Source organism: Loxodonta africana, chromosome 15, assembly GCF_030014295.1.
Source record: "Loxodonta africana isolate mLoxAfr1 chromosome 15, mLoxAfr1.hap2, whole genome shotgun sequence".
Lineage (NCBI taxonomy): Eukaryota > Metazoa > Chordata > Mammalia > Proboscidea > Elephantidae > Loxodonta > Loxodonta africana.
The window spans coordinates 1,103,724-1,124,931 of NC_087356.1; the positions used below are offsets into that span (position 1 = coordinate 1,103,724).

The 21,208-nt window shown below is 47.5% G+C and overlaps 1 protein-coding gene across 1 annotated transcript in view; it reads right to left on the bottom strand.

The window, feature by feature from the left end:
• The window catches only part of ACOXL (acyl-CoA oxidase like), a 61,691-nt gene that overhangs the window by 29,283 nt on the left and 11,200 nt on the right, over nt 1-21,208 (bottom strand). Inside the window, 3 exon segments of the mRNA XM_064269036.1 lie at nt 11,694-11,794; nt 12,259-12,491; nt 13,250-13,435. Of these exon segments, the coding sequence (XP_064125106.1) occupies nt 11,694-11,794; nt 12,259-12,491; nt 13,250-13,360 (445 nt within the window). The 5' untranslated portion in view covers nt 13,361-13,435.

Genomic DNA, 21,208 nt, shown 5'->3' on the forward strand with positions numbered 1-21,208 from the left:
GCACTACACAGTTGTTACAGCTCCAGTATCACACACGGTGAGAGATGAGTGCACTACACAGCTGTTACAACTCCAGTGTTTCACCCGGTGAGAGATGAGCGCACTACATAGCCATTACACCTCCAGTGTCTCAGCCGGTGAGAGATGAGAGCGCTGCACAGCCGTTACAGCTCCAGCATTTCACAGGGTGAGAGATGTGTGCACTACACAGTCGTTACAGCTCCATTATTACACACAGTGAGAGATGTGTGCACTACGCAGTCATTACAGTTCCAGTATTACACACGGTGAGAGATGTGTGCACTACACAGCCGTTACAGATCCAGTGTTTCACCTGGTGAGAGATGAGTGTACTACACAGCCATTACAGCTCCAGTGTTTCACCCGGTGAGAGATGTACCCACTACACAGCCGTTACAGTTCCAGTATTTCACCCAGTGAGAGAAGAGCACACTACACAGCTGTTACAGCTCCAGTACACACACAGTGTGAGATGTGTGCACTACACAGCCATTACACCTCCAGTGTTTCACCCGGTGAGAGATGTACCCACTACACAGCCGTTACAGTTCCAGTATTTCACTCAGTGAGAGAAGAGCACACTACACAGCTGTTACAGCTCCAGTACACACACACTGTGAGATGTGTGCACTACACAGCTGTTACACCTCCAGTGTTTCACCTGGTGAGAAATGAGAGCACTGTACAGCTGTTACAGCTCCAGTGTTTCACCTGGTGAGAGATGAGTGCACTACACAACCGTTACAGCCAGACGGCCCAACAATAACACCACTGGGCATTCACTCAGCATCTACTGCGTGCCCGAGCACTGTCATATTTACGCATATTACAGGGTCTAACACTCACAGCAGCCCTTTAGGGTAAGCACTATTATTATCCACATTTTACAGGGGAGGAAAGTGAAACTCAAAAAGTTAAAAAATTTGCCCCAGGCCAGAGTTCCTCTGTGAAGTCAAACATGAACCTTCTCTATCTAATTCCAAAATCAGTGGCCCACATTCACTGAAGATAACTAGAAAAGTGTGTATGGCCATCCTGTTTTGGTTTTTTAAAAAACACATAAATAGCGCATTTAAAAAGACCAGATTGGCATATATAAGCCTGCCACCAGTTACCTCTGGGTGGTGGGATGGTGAGATACACGTTTTTATCTGTTTGCCTGCAGCACTCCCTGGGTGACACAAATGGTTACATGCTTAACTACTAACCGAAAAGCTGGCAGTTCAAACCTACCCAGAGGCACCTCAAAAGGAGGGCCTGACGATCTGCTTCCTAAACGTCACAGCCTTGAAAACCCTGCTGACTTCAGTTCTACTCTACTTACATGGAGCAGCCAGGAGTTGGAATCCATTCGACCACAACTGGTCTGGGTTTTTTTGTTTTGTTTTATTTACCTTTTAGTATTTTTTGATCTTCCTGGAACGAGCACAAGTTACTTTGACAAAGTGGAATTTTCAGCATTTCTCCCAGTTAGCACATGTAAATCTTTATATGTTCTCTATCTGTAACTGACTTAACCAAGCCTTACAGAATCAGGAGGGGCTGGAGCAGCGGGCTTGGAAAACGGGTAAGAGCCAAGCTGGTCTGTGTGTGCTGGGGGTGGTGGTGGAATGAGGTGGAGAGACAAGAATGTGAACAAGGGAGGCGGTGGGCTACTGGATCATGTAAGACCTTGTAAGTGTTTTGGAGTCTATTCAGATGGATAAGATGGGGAGGCTTTTGGCGAGACTGAGCAGAGCAGTTCACAGTCCGACTTTTTATCAGGATGTACCCTTGGAGGGGCAGGTGTGGGAGCAGATTTGGGAGGATCTTGCAGTCACTGAGGGGAGGGGCGGTGCTGGCTGGGCCATGTGGCCGCGGGGCAGTGGGGAGAAAAGGCTGGATTAGCTTCTGCTCCGAAGGAAGAGCAGGAGGACTTGCTGACGGATGGGATGTGAGGTGCCAGAGAGTAAGGAGGGGCGATTCCCTGGTGTTAGGTCTGAGCAGCTGCAAGGGTGGGGCTGCCATCTACCGAGGTGAGAAGACCATCTGGACGAGATCTGAGGGTTAAATCAGGGCTTTGTCCTTGGAGGCATTTAGTAGTATGAAGTGTTCAGGGGAGACTTCTTGGGAAGTCGTCAGCATACAGATGGAATTAGAGCCAGAGGCTGGATGGGCTCCCCAAGGTGTGAGCACTGACAGAGAGGAGGAGGCCCAAGGATGTAGGCGGGGCCTTCACTCTGAGTGGCTGGGCGGGTGGGAAGAACCCAAGAGGAGACTGGGAGGAGAGTCCAGAGAGGTAGGAGACAAACAGAAGGGTGCTGCCGTTCAGTGCTCAGAGCAAACCCGTGAAGTAAATATGATCCTCTTTTACTGGTATGAGTCGGAATTGACTCGACGGCACTGTGTTTTGTTGTGTTTTACCGGTCAGGAGACCCAGGTGTGGAGAGAGAAGGTAACTTGCTCACAGAGGAACCAAAAAAGGAGCAGAGGCCGGTTTTAAGCCAGCTCTGTGTGATTCCACAGCATGCAGGCAGACTGTTAAAATCCACCCCACATGATCCTTCTACTGTGATGGGAACCAACAACAACCAGGAGAATTGACTCTCAGGTCGAGGTGATAGGAGAGAATCCTTGTCACAATCTGGTGGGCCAAGGGCTAGTGATGGCTCAGAGAGGGGCCATCAGCAAAGGCAGCCCTCCAGGGCAAACTGGGGTTGATGCTGGCCATAGGGGGCTGCAGTGAGCCCAGCTAGTGACCTCCTGTGTGTACATGGGGATTGGGGAGGCTAGCATAATGACAGCCCCTGGGGAGAACCCACAGTGGCATCTGCTGCCCCCTCTGTCTGGATGCTGCTCCCCCAGACCTCCACCCGGCTCCCTCCCCACTCCCCTTAGGGGTCTGCCCCAACATCACCTTACCATGAGGCCTCCCCTAACCACCCTTACAGCGACCCCACAACCCCACGTGCGTCAGAGTAGAAATGTGCTCCGTAGGGTTTTCAGCTGCTGATTTTTCACAAGTAGATCTCCAAGCCTTTCTTCCCAGGTGCCTGTGAGTGGACTCAAACCTCCAACCTTTTGGTTAGCAGCCAAGTACATTACCCATTTGCACCACCCAGGGACTCCAACTCATGGCAACCCATGCACAATGGGCTCAAGCCATTGTGATCCACAAGGTTTTCCCTGGGTGATTTTCTGGAAGTAGATAGTCAGGCCTTTCTTCCTAGTCTGTCTTAGCCTGGAAGCTCCACGGAAACCTGTTCCGCATCACAGCGGCATGTAAGCCCCCCCTGACAGACGGGGGTGGCTGCGCTTGAGGCACGCTGGCCAGGAACCTAACCCAGGCAGCCCACATGGGGCGAGAATTCCAGCACTGAGCCGCTATCTACAGTATCTATCACCATCTGACTTCCTAAATAGGTATTGTTTCTTTATTGTCTTTATTCACTGCAAGAGTGAAGCCTTAAAATCTTAAGGCTTAGAAGTAAAAGCTCAACTAGATGGTGCCCGGTTACTGCCCCCAACTGTTCTGACAGAGGTCACAGTAGGAGGTCTCAGACAGAGCTGGAGAAAAATGTAGAACAAAATTCTAACTCACAAAAAAAAAAAAAGATCAGATTCACTGGTCTGACAGAGACTGGAGAAACCCCAAGAGTATGGCCCCCAGACACCCTTTTAGCTCAGTATTGAAGTCGCTCCCCTGAGGTTCGCCCTTCACCCAAAGATTAGACAAGTCCATAAAACAAACAAAAATACATGTAGCTCAACCATGTATAAGAGACTAAATGGGCACACCAGCCAGGAACAAGGATGAGAAGGCAGGAGGGGACGGGAAAGCTGACGAATGGAAGTAGGGAACCCAAGGTCAAGAAGGGGAGAGTGTTGACATGTCATGGGGTTTGGTAACCAATGACACAAAACAATATGTGTATTACTCGTTTAATGAGAAGCTAATTTGCTCTGTAAACCTTCATCTAAAGCAGAATTTAATGTTTTCGTCACGCAGAACGGCTACAGGGCGTAAGTAATAGTGCCGCATCTCCAGCCGCACTGGAGCTGCTGGGCAAGTCCAGCTCACTGCCCGACGTGCCCTTTCAAGGCATCCCTGTGGTCACCACAGATGACAGCTCAGTCTGGGTGCCAATCTATACAGGGGGACTTCTGTAAAGAGGCCACTCTGTTATCTCTGCTCAAATCTCCCACAGTAACCCACAGGGACCAGGGCTGGCCTGACCAGAGCGCTTGCCAAGTGGACAGTGTCCAAGTCCACAAAGCTGGAGCTGGGACAGGGACTCTGGCCAAAGGCAGCACACTGGACCAAGGTCGGGGCAGCCCATCACAGACTACTAGGAAAAGCCTCGGTTCCAGAACAAACAGAAGCCAGGGGCCACAGCCAAAGCCAGGGTGACAGAGCCAAGAGCTCAGCAAGAGGTCAGGAACCGGTTCTGGGATGGGGGAGGGATGCGTTCTCTGTCGTGGTCTGCAGGACCAATCGGGGCTGGCACTGGTGTTTGTGGGCAGCAGGGCGCGGCCTCGGTGGGATGGGCTGGCACGAAGGACCAGTGGCAGAACAGACAACCTCAGGTAGGAAGGACCAGTGGCAGAACAGACATCCTCAGGTAGGAAGGACCAGTGGCAGAACAGACAACCTCAGGTAGGAAGGACCAGTGGCAGGGCAGACATCCTCAGGTAGGAAGGACCAGTGGCAGGGCAGACATCCTCAGGTAGGAAGGACCAGTGGCAGGGCAGACATCCTCAGGTAGGAAGGACCAGTGGCAGGGCAGACATCCTCAGTCCCCTGGCATACTCCCTGCTCAGGTCCTTTTCTGCAACACACTCGTGGCTTAATTGTAACTGCCTCCTGGGAAAGACCGTTTCTTTTCTCGGAGTTAAATTAGGAGAGCAATCATTTTCCCCATTTCCAAATGCCTTCCAAGGTGAGCTGACCTGAGAGTCTTATTCCATTCTAGATCTGATCACCCACTTGGTATTTCTCTAAGTCAAAAACAAAAATATCCCAAACTTAGATTATCTAAAGTTATTATCCAAATAAAGTTGTTATTGTCGTTGTCAGCTGCAGTCGAGTTGGCCCGACTCATGGTGATCCCACGCACAACGGAATGAAACGCCACCCTATCCGGCATCGCCCCCGTGACTGGTTGCAGATAGATCATTGTCACTCATAGGGTTTTCTCTGGCTGATTATTTTTGGATGTAGATAGCCAGGCCTTTCTTCCTTCCTACTTCACCTTAGTCTGGAAGTTCTGCTGAAACCTATTCAGCATCAAAGCAACACCCAAGCCTTCACTGACAGGTGGTGTCTGCACAAGTGCTGCACTGGCTGGGAATCAAACCCAGCTCTCCTGCATGGAAGGGGAGGCGTCTACCACTGAACCGCCCCTGCCCCGTATCAAAATAATAGACGATCAAGGGGAGACGTCTACCACTGAACTGCCCCTGCCCAGTATCAAAATAATGGACGATCATATTATGATAATTATAACTATAAATCTACCAATTTTCTGCCAATATCCCCCCAACTGAGCAGAGACTGGGCTTCCTGCAAAAACAGTAGATGATTTAGATCAGCAGTTCTCAAACAATGGTCTCAGGACCCCTTTACACTTAAAAATTACTGAGGACGCCAAAGGCCTTTTGTTTATGTGAGTTATAGCTATCAATTTACCATATCAGTAATTAAAATTCAGAATTCTTAAGATAACAGCAATTTTTTCAAGATAATAAACCCGTTGGATGTCAACATAAATCAAATATATGAAAAATAACAATTGTTTTCAAAACAAACGAAAAATCGTTAAGAAGAATGACGTGGTTTGACATTTTGCAAACTGTTTTCACGTCCGGCTTGACAGAAGGCACCAAGCTCTCGTGTCTGCTTCTGCATTCCATCTGTTGCGATACCTTTTTTTGGTTGAAGTTTATGATGAAAATCTGGCCTCACAAGACAGGTAGTCAGACATCTACTCTTCAGATAGCACTGAAAGGATCTTGGGTACGTCCAGGGGCCTCAGACCACGTTTGAGAGCCACAGGTTTCAATCCTGACGGTGCTCCCAGGCCCACAGCCCACGTGGCTCATGGGAAGAAGAGGCGCAGAGCTCAGGATGGGACGGAAGGTGAATGGAGGCACAGAGCAGGCGTGGGGAGAAAGGTGGGCTTCATTATCCAGGCAGCTGTCCCCACCCCACACTACACTTGGCCAGGAGCAGCCTGACCCCAAATGGCTCCCTCCTGGGGGAAGAAAATGTTGGGACAGAGGGACCCTGTGAGTAAGCCCTGAACCTCAAATGGAAGGGATCAGTGCTGAGCGAGAACCATTTAGGGAGACAGCACAGGGTACCAGGAGGGAAACAGAGAGCAGTTCTCAGCCTCAGTGCACGCAGGAACACTGGCAGATTGACATGCTGATCTCACTGGTCTGAGCTAAAGCCTGGACAGCAGAAGTCTGGACAGCCCCCCACGTGCGGCCAGGGTTGAGAACCACCAGATTTAAATGTGCTCAGGAAGTGGTTACAGATAACTCATCCTGAAGAACAGACTGCTACAAGGAGTTAATTAAATACAGCGGTTCATAGTAACAAACGCACAACCACCTTGGGAAGCTCATGGAAACACTGCAGTTTGGGTGTGTTCCTTGAGTGTTTTATATGCACAGAAAGGTAAAATGTATGCTACAGACTAAGACAAACACCTGACTAACTGATGCTCTGTAAGAACCGCGTGTACCTGCTCCACAGCAATGGACTTGATTTGGATTTTTCGGTGCTGTTCTGACTCACCTACAAATTCGACTTAAAGACAGACTTGGGGACCGATATCATCTGCCCTCCAGGAACTCCCTGTATGTATGTAACTAGTGGAATGTATATACGTGTCTGTATAAACAAACCCGTTGCCATCGAAGTCAATTCCTACCCGTAGGGACCCTATGGGACAGAGTAGAACTACCTCACAGGGTTTCCAAGAAGCAGCTGGTGGATTCAAACTGCCGACCTTTTGGTTAACAGCCGAGCTCTTAACCACTACACCACTAGGCTCCACTAGTTGTATAACTAAGGAACCTTGATGGCACAATGGTAAGCACTTGGCTACTAATTGAAAGGTTTGCAGTTCACGCTCACCAGTGGCTCCACAGGAGAAAAGCCAAGCAATCTGCTCATGTAAAGATTAAGCCTAGACTGTGGGGACCGTGGTCTCGGGGCACATCTAGCTCAATTGGCATAACATAGTTTATAAACAAAACGTTCTACATTCTACTTCGGTGAGTAGTGTCTGGGGTCTTAAAAGCCTGTGAGTGGCCATCTAGGATACTCCACTGGTCTCACCCCTTTGGCAGCAAGGGAGAATGAAGAAAACTAAAGATACGAGGGAAAGATCAGTCAAAAGGACTAATGGACCACACATCTACCATGGCTTCCACCAGACTGAGTCCCATACAACTAGATGGCGCCTGGCTACCGCCACTGACTGCTCTAACAGGGATCACAACAGAGGGTCCCGGACAGACCTGGAGAAAAATGTAGAACAAAATTCTAACTCGCCAAAAAAGGCCAGATTTACCGGCCTGACAGAATGAAGTCACTCCTGAGGTTTACCCTTCATCCAAAGATTAGACGGACCCATAAAACAAAATAAGACTAAAGGGGTACACCAGCACAGGGGCAAGGACTAGAAGGCAGGAGGGGACAGGAAAGCTGGTAAAGAGGAACTCCAAGTTGAGAAGGGAGAGTGCTGACATGCCGTGGGCTTGTTAACCAACGTTATGAAATGATATGTATATTTAACTGTTTAATGAGGCGCTAGTTTGTTCTGTAAACCTTCATCTAAAGTACAACAAAAAAAATAAAAACTTAAAAAAATTTTAAACAATTTTAAAAAAAGATTAAGCCTAGAGAACCCTGTGGGGCAGCTCTACTCTGTCACCTGGCTGCTACAAGTCAAAAATCAACTGGACGACACCTGACAACAGCAGTTGTAGAGCTAACCGAAGGCCCAGTCCTCAGCTTCAGTTCAGTCATCCGTAAAAGGGGAATACCAGCAGGGATACTGTGGCATCAACCTAGAGTTCTTAGCACTGACTGGCATAAAGTAGGCACTCAGTAAGTGTGAGCTGTTATTAGCAGTTGTGGATATTATTGGTGCAGCCCCTTCTCAGTTTCCAGGGTCATGCTCTCTAAGGAAGCTGCCCCTCACAGCAAATGAGGTACCTGCAGGAGGGGCCTGGGCTCCAGTCCCAGAACCACAACAAAGCAGACGGCTGACCTGGTCCTCTGTCTCCTCATCCAGAAATGAAGGGAGTCAGCCATTCCCTCACTCAGGAGTCCAGTTCTGGAATCCTCGGGAGAAGAAGAGAGGTCCTCTTGGCCAAGGCATTCACCTGTGGGACTCTAGAAACGGGTGCAGCAACAGTCCACACAGGGTGCCGCGATGGAGCTGTATGTGTGTGTGTGTGCGTCTGTGTGTACAGGGTGCAGTGACAGAGTTGTGCGTATGTGTGTGTGCACAGAGGGTGCAATGATGGAGCTCTGTGTGTGTGTATACAGAGTGCGATGAAGCTGTGTGTGTGCACACAGGGTCCAGTGACGGAGCTGTGTGTGCATGCGTGTGTGTGCACAGGGTGCAGTGACAGAGCTGTGTGTGTGCACACAGGGTGCAGTGATGGAGCTGTGTGTGTGTGTATGTGTGTGTACAGAGTGTGATGGAGCTGCGTGTGTGTGTGCATACAGGGTCCAGTGACGGAGCTGTGTGTATGTGTGCATACAGGGTGCAGTGACTGAGCTGTGTGTATGTGTGTGCATACAGGGTGCAGTGACTGAGCTGTGTGTATGTGTGTGCATACAGGGTGCAGTGACTGAGCTGTGTGCGCGTACAGGGTGCAGTGACTGAGCTGTGTGTGTGTGTGTGCATACAGGGTGCAGTGATGGAGCTGTGTTTGTGTGTGCATACAGGGTGCAGTGACTGAGCTGTGTATGTGCACAGGGTGCAGTGACGGAGCTGTGTGTGTGTGTGCACAGGGTGCAGCGATGGAGCTGTGTGTGTGTGTACAGAGTGCAGCGATGGAGCTGTGTGTGTGTGTCCTCAAACACACGCATGCATGTACAACTTGCAGTCTGACTCACACACTGTTTTTTCTTTTAAAATGATCGGAACATCTCAAATCTATTACAGATGGCAGGGGGAAAATACAGAGTGGAAATATTTGGTGGCTTATTCTTGGTCTGTGGACTGTCTGTAGAGGCCTGAACAAAGCACAGAGTGTAGCTGCCCAGACGCCAAGGCACACTCCTCATTTGTGCTCAAGAACATTGTCACCATGCATCACACACCACATTCCACCTCCAAACCATCATCACCCACAAAGCTCACAGCAATGCAACACGAGGGCCACGGACGTCAGGACGACCTGGAAGGCTCCAGGAACAGGCGGTACAGTTGTGCCTGAATGTTTTCGTTAAGAGGTGGGATGAATCATTACCTCTTCCTCTAAAGAGGTGGACAGCTCCTCCAGCAGTTCACCGGAGGAACCAGAGAGCCTTCAAACAGCCACGTCCAGCTAGTCTCCCGATGTGCTGGGTGAGACGAGGCCAGGCCAGCCGGTTTCCAGCCGGCTGTGCCGATGGCCAGTTTAATTTCCTTGTGGCTCACTGGCTTTTGTGAATTCACGCAGAGAGAAGGGCCAAGCATGCTGACGTAACTAACAGGAACGAACCTGGCGGGGTCCCGTTGACCCAATCCAATCGCCCAGGACGAGAATTGTCCCTGCTGCTTAAGACCACTACGGGAGCCATGAATACAGTAAGATAATTGGATCCAGGGCTCAACGTGCTTCAAGAGTGAGATTACGCTGGCTAATCCTTCAGGCTCAGTGGGTCCGGTAGCAATTAGCAAGACTCCTTAAGGGATCAACCCTCACGTCCAGGTTTTGATTACTGACACTAAGTTAAGCCATAGACACGTTGGGTTGATTAAGGGGGCGGGAGACTTGATCAGCAATGACTGGCCACTTATCAGGGTTTCTCCTTCCAACCATACCCCTGCATTTGGAGCCCGACGCTGTTTGTGGTTGTGTTTGTGGCCCTGAAGGAATGTGCACTTGAGAGATGATGTACTGGTCTGAAAGTCTGCTTTGCCAGACTGCTTGGAAGGAAATGGCTTCTCAGGCTTTGCAAGCACACTGCACTCTGTTATGAGGAGCTTCCTTTGCCAAGTGATAGTCCTTCGGTGCTCACTGTCCAAACGTGAAAAGGCATGGCTGCGGTCAGCTGGGAGGAAGCTATGGTGGACGCCCTCAGGAGGACGCGCCAAGACTCTGCCTATAATTCCTTCCTGCCGAGGAGACGCTGGGCTCAGTCCCTGCTTCCCCATGACAGCTGACTCAGAGGGAGAAGGTGGGTCAGAGGTGGGTGCATCCCTCTGTGAGAGTTTGATCCAGGCTCAAACATAGATCATATGCCCCTGTTGGCACCAAGCCACACTCCACAGAAAAAAGAGCCCCCAGTGGTCTACTGAATGGGGAGGACCCTCCCCCTCAGCCTCAGAAACCGCCTTCATAGATGAGCCAGGAGAGAGGACTCCCCAGACTACCTGGGCTGGAAGGGCTCACCTTGAGACAGGGTCAGCCCTCTACTGAGCTGAAACACATACCAGTCCAGGTTCCTCCCCTAGGGGTCTCACCTGAAGACATTTTTTTACCTGTGTAAAGTGTTAGAATTAAGGAAGCCATGAAGCTAAGTAAAATGGATGTAAACTCTGCTAAAATACACAGCTCCTAATGCTAGCAGCAAAGTGGAGGTCTGTAATCATACTTCCTACCTCTCTCTCTCCCTCCCTCCCTTCTTCCCTCCTTCCTTCTCTTTTCTGTTTTCTTTTTAATGAGACTAAATTGACTAAGGAAACCCTGGTGGCGGCATAGTGGTTAAGTGCTACGGCTGCTAACCCAAGGGTCAGCAGTTCGAATCCACCAGGTGCTCCTTGGAAACTCTATGGGGCAGTTCTACTCTGTCCTATAGGGTCGCTATGAGTCGGAATCGACCCAACAGCACTGGGTTTGGTTTGGTTTTGGTAAATTGACTAAAATAATTTCAACGAATTTAGAATGGCAATTTTTAGACAAATAAGACTCATAAATTTTGGACAGGTCTAAAATGCTTTAAAGTCCTCTAAAATGAGAGAGTTATATTTCTCAGGTATGAGAACTTTATGCCTAAAATTATATTGGCTTTGTGAATAAATATTTCATTACTTCTGCTGATTCCCCATCTCCTAACTTGTGGGCCTGGGAGAAATGAATGTGTGGGACCAGGGAAGGGAGGACATGAATGTGTGGGACCAGCAAAGGGGGGACATGAATGTGTGGGACCAGGGAATGGGGGACATGAATGTGTGGGACCAGCAAAGGGGGGACATGAATGTGTGGGACCAGCAAAGGGGGGACATGAATGTGTGGGATCAGCAAAGGGGGGACATGAATGTGTGGGATCAGGGGAAGGGACAAGTAGGTTAATGGAGAGCAGGACAGAAAGCGAGGCTGTGTGGACGTAGTCTGTCCGCTTCCTCCAGGACAGAACTATATGTGCTTCTGCATGTCACACAAGCAAAGAAAACAAAATCGATCAATCGAGCTCCCTCTCTCTCACACACAAACACATACCACCAAAATAATGGCTGAACTGACCTGTTCCTGAACTGCACGTTTTAACAGAGGCAAACCCATGGTGAACTTCACCCTCTGAAATGTCAGAGCTCTCATTTCATCCAGACTTAAGTCATACCTGTGAAAAACAGACACAAAACGGGTGTGAGACGCTGAACTTTCGGTGGCTGAGTACACCCTTTGGGATGCTATGACCAGGATACCTGACAGAGCAGTATCTTCGTCATTATCTCTTTGTATCTCTTATTTGAAGGCCCAAAGAAGGCCCCCATGTAACACAGACTACAGGATTTCCTGACAAGACGACTTTAAACCAGTCTCTGGCATCTGGCTCCCCACCCCCCACTGCGGGTTTAAAGATGGCGGATAGCAGGCATTTTCCTCTCTCTGACAAGATGGGACAGCAGTGTCCCTGGAGATGGGGGAGAGAGTGGCCTGTGGCACAGCGGTGGACGTGACGGCCGCGGAGGGGCGTCACTCCGTTTCCTTCAAGAGACCTTGCCAGAGGGAGTGAACTTCACCCACAGCTCCTGGCGGCCACAGTTTTGGATTAACTGCATAGTTAACCCAGAGATGACTCACCACAGTGAGGTTCTGGGCCAGGCCATCCCTGCAGGCCTGCTGAGACTCTCCAAGTGCACTGGGGCCTGAGGCTTTCCCACTCGACCCTCTGTGCCTCCTGCCTCACAGAAGGGAGAGGCTCCAGCACAGCCAGAGCCTGGAAAAAACATCACTCGGGCCTGCGTCCTGGCTCTGTCCCCACCTGTGTGTCCGTCACCAAGTGGCGTAGCCTCCCTGTACCTCCATCTTCTCACCTGTAAGATGGGAATGATAACTGCTCAGAACTCAGAGGACTGTCACATCAAGTGCTTATACCAGACCTTGCACATAGTAACCCACTATCCACTGCCCTCGAGTCGATTCTGACTCATAGCGACCCTACAGGACAGAGTAGAACTGCCCCATAGAGTTTCCAAGGAGCACCTGGCGGATGTGAACTGCCGACCTCTTGGTTAGCAGTCGTAGCACTTAACCACTACGCCACCAGGGTTTCCACATAGTAAGTCCTCAGTAATATTCCCTGCCGTTCCTGTTATTACCCCCCTTCCCCCCACCCCGCCGCCTGCTTCTCAAGGGCAGGAGCTACGTCCGATCCATTCCTACAGCCCCAGCACCAATACGTGGCATGACCACAGTAACCAAAAAAAAAACAAAGAAACCAGGTGCTGTTCTGACTCATGGAAACTCCACGTGTGTCAGAGCAGAACTGCCCCCAGAGGGCATCTCAGTGGCTGTGATGTTCCGGAAGCAGACCACCAGGCCTACCTTCCCAGGCACCTCTGGATGGGTTTGAAGCACCCCCCTTTTGGTTAGTAGCCGAGTGCCTAACCATTTGCGCCACCCAGGGACTCCTCATCTAAGCCCCAGTAAACGGTAGTTGAACTTTAATTCACTTGGGTCCCTAAAGAGCATTCCCACGTACGTCCCAGAAGGCACGCCTACCACAAACACTGCCCCTGTCTGCAGTTCATCTCCAACCACAGTACAAACGGCATGAGTGTATAGTACAAACCTTAAACGCCTGTGGACCAAAAACCGAAACACCAAATTCATTGCTGTCGAGCTGATTCCAACTCATAGCGACCCTACAGGACAGAGTAGAACTGCCCCACAGGGTTCCCATGGAGTAGCTGGTGGATTCGAACTGCTGACCTTTTGGACAGCAGCCAAGCTCTTAGCCACTGTGCCATCAGGGTCCCTGTGGATTAGAATAGCACGTCATGTTTCCATGTCTTTCCTAAATACCTGCCGGCCAACTGGCTCAGACCAAACTAGAACCAACCCAACCATCTTCACCTTCTCTCACCCACCCAGTCAGCAAAAAACTGTCTGAAAAAATCAAAGGGGCACCCAACACTCATCCTGGAACGTAAAAGACAACAAAAAAAGGCAGCTAAAGGACACAGAATCAGCCAGCTTCCCAACAGAAAACACGTGAAACAGGACAGGTCCCCTTCTTGCATTTTTTTGAGTTAGCTATTGGATCCTGGAGTCCCTGGGTGGTACAAACAATTAACAAACTTGGCTGCTAACCAAAGGGTTGGAGGTTCAAGTTTACCCAGAGGTGCCTTGGAAGAAAGGCCTGGCAATTTACGTCCAAAAATCAGCCACTGAAAACCACATGGAGCACAGTTCTACTCTAGCACACGTGGAGTTGCCATGAGTCAGAATCAGCTTGACGATGATGGGTTTGGTTTGGTTTTATAATCCATCAGAAACCGGCCCACAGTTTTGGTTTGGTTTTACAATTCACGGTTATAGAATCCATCAGAAACAGACCCACAAGTGGGCAAACAACCTGAATAGGTGCTCCACAGAAGAGGAGATACAAACGTCACTGAAATGCACTTTTTAAATCCCAATCTCAGGACCAATAAGAGAAGCAGAAACTGAAGCTACACTGAGATGTCGGGTTTCACTATCACATGAACAAAATCCAGACGGTGCAACGACACGCTGTGTTGGCTAGGTTGTGGGGAACGGACAGCCTCGTGCTTGGCCAGGGGAGGGGTATAAACTGGTACCTCTATCGATGGAAATTAGACAACAGCCACAAAAATTACAAGTGAACCTATCTCTTAACTCAGCAATTCCCCTTCCAGAAACATATCCTTAGGATATCCCAACACATACAGGAGTACGTAGAAGCTATGGGGCCCCAGTGGCGCAGGGATTAAAGCACTTGGCTACGAACCAGAAGGTAGGTGGCTTGAGCCCACCAGCCAACCCACAGGAGAAATACGTGGCGGTCTGCTCCTGTAAAGATGACAGCCTTGGAACCCTACGGGGCAGCTCTACCCTGTTCTATAGGGCCACTAGGAGTCGGAATCCACTCGACAGCAATGGCTTGGGTTTTTTGGGGTTCTTTTGGTTATGGAGGAATATAAGCTATGGAGTATGTGTAGGTTATTCACCATAACACTGTAACAGCACAAGATTGCAAATACCTGGAAGCCCATCAGTAGAGGGGTGACTGAAAGAAAAGTGGTGCATCTATACAATGGAATTTATGGCTTTATGTGCCAACATGGGGATGTGGAGTCCCTGGATGGTGTAAGGAACCCTGGTGGTGCAGTAGTTCAGGGCTCCGCTGCTAACCAAAAGGTCGGCCGTTCAAATCCACCGGCAGCTCCTTGGAAACCCTATGGGACAGCTCTACTCTGTCCTGTAGGGTCGCTGTGAGTTGGAATCGACTTGACAGCAAAGGGTTTGGTTTTGGTTTCAGGTGGTGCACATGGTTAAGCACTTGCTTACTAACTGAAGGGTTAACGGTTTGAACCCACCCAGAGGCACCTCAGAAGAAAGTCTCAGCAATCTGCTTCCAAAAGGTCACACCTTTGAAAATCCTATGGAGCAGTTCTACTCTACAACACACGGGGTCACCGTAGTCAGAATCGACGTGACGGCAACCAGTTTGTTTGGTTTGGTTTTGCTTTAGGGGGAAATGGCCAAGATATGTTTTTAAACTAAAAAAAAAAAAACAAGGTGCATGCAAGTGACATGTTAGTTCTCCCACCACTTGGGTAAAAAAATAAAATGATGTGGAGAAATTACACATCTGCTTGCATGTGTGTTTATTTTTAAAATCTCTTTAAGGACAGACCAGAAACTAGTAACAATGTTTACCTTGTGTGTGTCCGGGGCGGGGGAGGGCGGATGGGGAACACTGCCCTGTCGGTTTACGCTTTCTCACTTCAGAGCCACGTGAAAAGTAACACTGGGCCCCAAAAAATATTTTTACCTTTAAAATTGCAAACTTGAAAATAACCACTAGGTGGGGCTTATTCGTCATTGGAACCCCCACCATAGTGAATTCCAAAAGTCTTTTGGAAAGTGTCGGAAAACTTAAACATCTGCTTAGCATAATAAGAATATCTAAATTTCTAACACTTTCCAAACAAAAAGTAAAAATCTGCAATGGAAAACCCAGAGTTTTAGAAACACCCCCAAGGCCTTCAAACCCCTAAGCAACATGTCTATTTGATTGCAGACATTTCTGTCTTTAAACATAAACCTTAACAATTTTGGAAGGCTGCCTCAAATACTATTTGTATAATAAAAAGTATAAATCATAAACGGTAATGTTTTTCAGTATTTTCACAGCTATAATTTTATCTTTTCAGTTCTGCAAGATATGGGAATATGGTATGGTAGATATTATTGTTTCTATACCTCAGATCAAAGACAGAGACCCTAAGGCATTAAGAGGCATGCTAAGTCCAGAGGTGGATGCCATAAAAGCCAGGATTAGAAGCTGAGCCTCAATACTGGGGGATGGCTGTGGGGTGGTGATTGGTGCAGAGAGGCCCATCATCACCTGATCTGAACTGGTGTTCTGTGTAGGATTTTACTTGAAAAAATGATCCATTGCTAACAGCAAGTTTGAAAATCTCTGAGCTAGATCATGCCACCAGCGAGAACTGAAGCAAGAAGATGCTCATTTCACCTTCCCTCAGAGAGGCGTGGGGTATGGGCACCCAACATGAGTGAGACGCCTCTCTAAGAAATCATCCAGGGCCAAGACACAAAGTGCTCATTCAAGAAAAAAAAAAAAATCAAATCATATACATCTATTACAATGGCACAGAGTCCTGAGTGGTACAAAGGGTAAAGTGCTTGGCTAGTAACCAAAAGGTTGATGGTTTGAACCCACCCAGAGGCACCTCGGAAGAAAGGCCTGGCACTCTTTGTTGTTGTTATTGTTAGGTGACATCAAGTTGGTTCCAACTCATAGCGAGCCTGTGTACCACAGAACGGAACACTGCCTGGTCCTGCGCCATCCTCACAATCATTATTACGCTTGAGCCCATTGCTGCAGCCACTGTGTCAGTCCATCTCACTGAGGGTCTTCCTCTTTTCCGCTGACCCTGTACTCGGCCAAGCATGATGTCCTTCTCCAGGAACTCATCCCTCCTGACAACATGCCCAAAGTATGTAAAACATAGTCTTGCCATCCTTGCCTCTAAGGGGAGCATTCTGGTTGTACATCTTCCAAGGAAGATTTGTTTGTTCTTTTGGCAGTCCATGGTATATTCAATATTCTCTGCCAACACCACAATTCAAAGGCGTCAATTCTTCTTTGGTCTTCCTTATTCATTGTCCAGCTTTCACATGCATATGATGTGATTGAAAAAACCATGGCTTAGGTCAGGCGCACCTTAGTCTTCAGGGTGACATCTTTGATTTTCAACACTATAAAGAGGTCCTTTGCAGCAGATTTACCCAATGCAATACGTCTTTTGATTTCTTGACTGCTGCTTCCATGGCTGTTGACTGTGGATCCAAGTAAAATGAAATCCTTGACAACTTCAATCTTTCCTTTGCTTATCATGATGTTGCTTATTGGCCCAGTTGTGAGGATTTTTGTTTGTTTGTTTTATGTTGAGGTGTAATCCATATTGAAGACTGTGGTCTTTGATCTTTATCAGTAAATGCTTCAAGTCCTCTTGACTTTCAGCAAGCAAGGTCATGTCATCTGCATAATGCAGGTTGCTAGTGAGTCTTCCTCCAATCCTGAAGCCCCATTCTTCTTCATATGGTCCAGCATCTCGGAATATTTGCTCAGCATACAGATTGAATAGGTATGGTGAAAGAATACAACCCTGGCGCACACCTTTCCTGACTTTAAACCAATCAGTATCCCCTTGTTCTGCCTCTTGCTTTATGTAAAGGTTCCTCATGAGCACAATTAAGTGTTCTGGAATTCCCATTCTTTGCAATGTTATCCATAATTTGTTATGATCCACACAGTTGAATGCCTTTACACAGGCATAAAATATAGGTAAACATCCTTCTCGTATTCTCTGCTTTCAGCCAGGATCCATCTGACATCAGCAATGACATCCCTGGTTCCACATCCTCTTCTGCAACTGGCCTGAATTTCTGGCAGTTCCTTGTCAATATACTGCTGCAGCTGTTTTTGAATGATCTTCAGCAAAATTTGCTTGTGTGTGATATTAATGATATTGGTCTATAATTTCCACATTCGGTTGGATCACCTTTCTTGGGAATAGGCATAAATATGGAGCTCTTCCAGTCAGTTGGCCAGGAAGCTGTCTGCCATATTTCTTGGCATAGATGAGTGAGCACCTCCAGCGCTGCATTTGTTTGTTGAAACATCTCAATTGATATTCTGTCAATTCCTGGAGCCTTGTTTTTCGCCAATGCCTTCAGAGCAGCTTGGATTTCTTCCTTCAGTACCATCGGTTCCTGATTATATGCCACCTCTTGAAATGGTTGAATATCGCCTAATTCTTTTTGGTATAATGACTCTGTGTATTCCTTCCATCTTCTGTTGATGCTTCCTATGTCGTTCAATATTTTCCCCAGGGAATCCTTCACTATTGCAACTCGAGGCTTGAATTTTTTCTTCACTGCTTTCAGCTTGTTCTTCCCTTTTGGTTTTCCATCTCCAGCTCTTTGCACATGTCATTATAATACTTTACTCTGTCTTCTCGAGAGGCCCTTTGAAATCTTCTGTTCAGTTCTTTTACTTCATCAATTCTTCCTTTTGCTTTAGCTGCTCAACACTCGAGAGCAAGTTTCAGAGTCTCCTATGACATCCATGTTGGTCTTTTCTTTCTTTCCTGTCTTTTCAGTGACCTCTTGCTTTCTTCACATATGATGTCCTCGATGTCATTCCACAACTCATCCGGTCTTCGGTCTCTAGTGTTCAATGCGTCAAATCTGTTCTTTAGAAGGACTCTAAACTCAGTTGGATATACTCAAGGTCATAATTTGGCTCCCGTGGACTTGCTCTGATTTCCTTCAGTTTCAACTTGAATTGCATATCAGCAATTGATGGTCTGTTCCACAGTCGGCCCCTGGCCTTGTTCCAACTGATGATATTGAGCTTTTCCATCATCTCTTTCCACAGATGTAGTCAATTTGATTCCTGTGTATTCCATCTGGCGAGGACCATGTGTCTAGTCACTGTTTATGTTGGTGAAAAAATGTATTTGCAATGAAGAAGTCATGAGTCTTGCAAAATCTATCATTCGATCTCCTGCATCGATTCTATCACCAAGGCCATATATTCCAACTACCGAGTCTTCTTCGTTTCCAAATTTCATGTTCCAATCAGCAGTAATTATCAATTCATCCTGATTGCACGTTCCATCAATTTCAGACTGCAGAAGCTAATAAAAATTTTCGATTTCTTCATCTTTGGCCTTACTGGTTGGTGTGTAAATTTGAATAATAGTCGCATTAAGTGGTCTTCCTTGTAGGCGTATGGACATTATCCTATCACTGACAGCATTGTACTTCAGGATGGATCTTGAAATGTTCTTTTTGACAATGAATGCAACACCATTCCTCCTCAAGTTGCCATTCCCAGCATAGCAGAGTATATGATTGTCCGATTCAAAATAGCCAATAGCAGTCCATTTCAGCTCACTAATGCCTAGGATATCAATGTTTATGCATTCCATTTCCTGGAGATCTACTTTGGAAAAATCAGCCATTGAAAACCCTTTGATGCACAGTTCTACTCTGATACACAGGGGTTACCATGAGCTACAGTCAACTCGATGGCAAGCGTTTGTTAGAATGACTAAGATAAAAAATGATGACAATACCAAGTGCTAACAACGATGCGGAGCCACTGGACCTCTCATTGACTGTGTGGGAATGTAAAGTAGCACAGCCACTCTGGGGAAGGGTTTGGCAGTTTCTCACGAACTTAAGCACACACCTATCACACAACCCAGCAATCCTACTCCCAGGTATTTACCCGAGAAAGGAAAACCTTTGTTTACATAAAATCTGTACACAAATGTTTATAGCAGCTTTATTTGCCATAGCCAGGTGTCCTTTAACTGATGAAGGATAAGCAAACCGCGGGCTCTCATTACAATGGAATAGCATTCAACAATAAAAAGAAAAGAACTATTGATACTTGCAACAACTTGGATGAATCTCAAGGGCACTATGCTGAGTAGAAAAAAAGACAGCCAATCTCAAAAGGTTACAAAGTGTCATACTACACGATTCCATTTCTGTAACATTCTTGAAAGGACAACACATCAAGGTTGCCAGGTGTTGGTGTTGAAAGGAGGGTCTGACTGTAAAGGGGAAACACAAGGGAGCTTCTCTGTGATGATGGGTCAGTTCTGTCTCCTGATGGTGGTATTACTCACACACACACACACACAAATCTATACAAGCGGTAAGGCTTCACAGAACTAAAAACACACACACAGATAGATGCCACTTTACAAAAGAAGATACACAAATGGCTATAAACACAGAAGAAAGTGATCAAAATCATTAGTCCTCATAAAAATGCAAATTAAAACCACAATAAATTCCACTCCATAACTAGCCAATTGCTAAAAATAAAAGCACTAAACTTAGTTGTCTAGTGCTGCTATAACAGAAATACCACAAGTGGATGCCATTAACTAACAGAAATTTATTTTCTCACAGTTTAGGAGGCTGGAAGTCTGAATTCAGGGCACCAGCTCTAGAAGGAGGCTTTGTCTGTCAGCTCGGGGGGAAGGTCCTTGTTCCCAGGCTCCTCGGTGATCTTCATGAGGCCTGGTGTCTATCTTCCCCCATCTCTGCTGGGTTCTCTATGCCTAACCTGCTCTTTTCTATCTCAGAGGTGATTAAAACACACCCTACACTGATATGGCCTCTTAACGTAACAAAGAAAGCCCATTCCCAAATGCTATTATAACCAGGGGTTAGGATTTACAACATATACTTTGGGGGGACACAATTCAATCCATAACAGATGGCAACGACGTGAAGCAACTATAATGCTCATACTTCGTCTTGAAAAATGTAAAACGGTTCAGTCGCTTTGGAAAAAGTATGGCGTTTCCTCATAAAACCCAACATACACCTGCCCTACAACCCACCAATTACTGTCCTGGATATTCACACAAGAGAAACTGTTACAGGGCAAGGCTTCCCAGCTCGGGACTAAGCCCTTCCTAGGTTCTTACCTTCCTCTGACCAGGAATGACCAGGAACGGCTCAGAGGTTCCACACAAACAAAGGTTTATTAGTGACAGAAAGAAAGTAAAAGGCTAGCGAGGGAGAGAGCGACAGGGGTTTCCAGCTGCGCTGGCCTCCAGTCTCTCACTGAACAAAGGACTCCCCAGGGCTTATAGAAGTTTCTAGGCGGGAGCAGGAGGGGAGGCATTATCTTCATTCATTAGATGAGTGGGGATTTCCAGAGAAGGGGAGGGATTATGAAAATCAAATGCGTGCGCAGTTAGAATTCAAGACGGACTTCCTCGCAGAGGTTGCTGGAACCAAGATGGAGTCTGTCACAAAGGCTGCCAGGAGGCCGAACAGGACTTATTCTGGGATGTTCTGCATGCGTGATGCCTCTGGATCTTGGTTCGAGCCCTGGCGAGGGGTCCCTGTTCATGTTTGTCTCACGTGGAAGGTCATTCATAGGCCACATTGATCTTTACTGCGCATGTTCTGCACCTGGTGAGGCCTTGAAAAACAACTC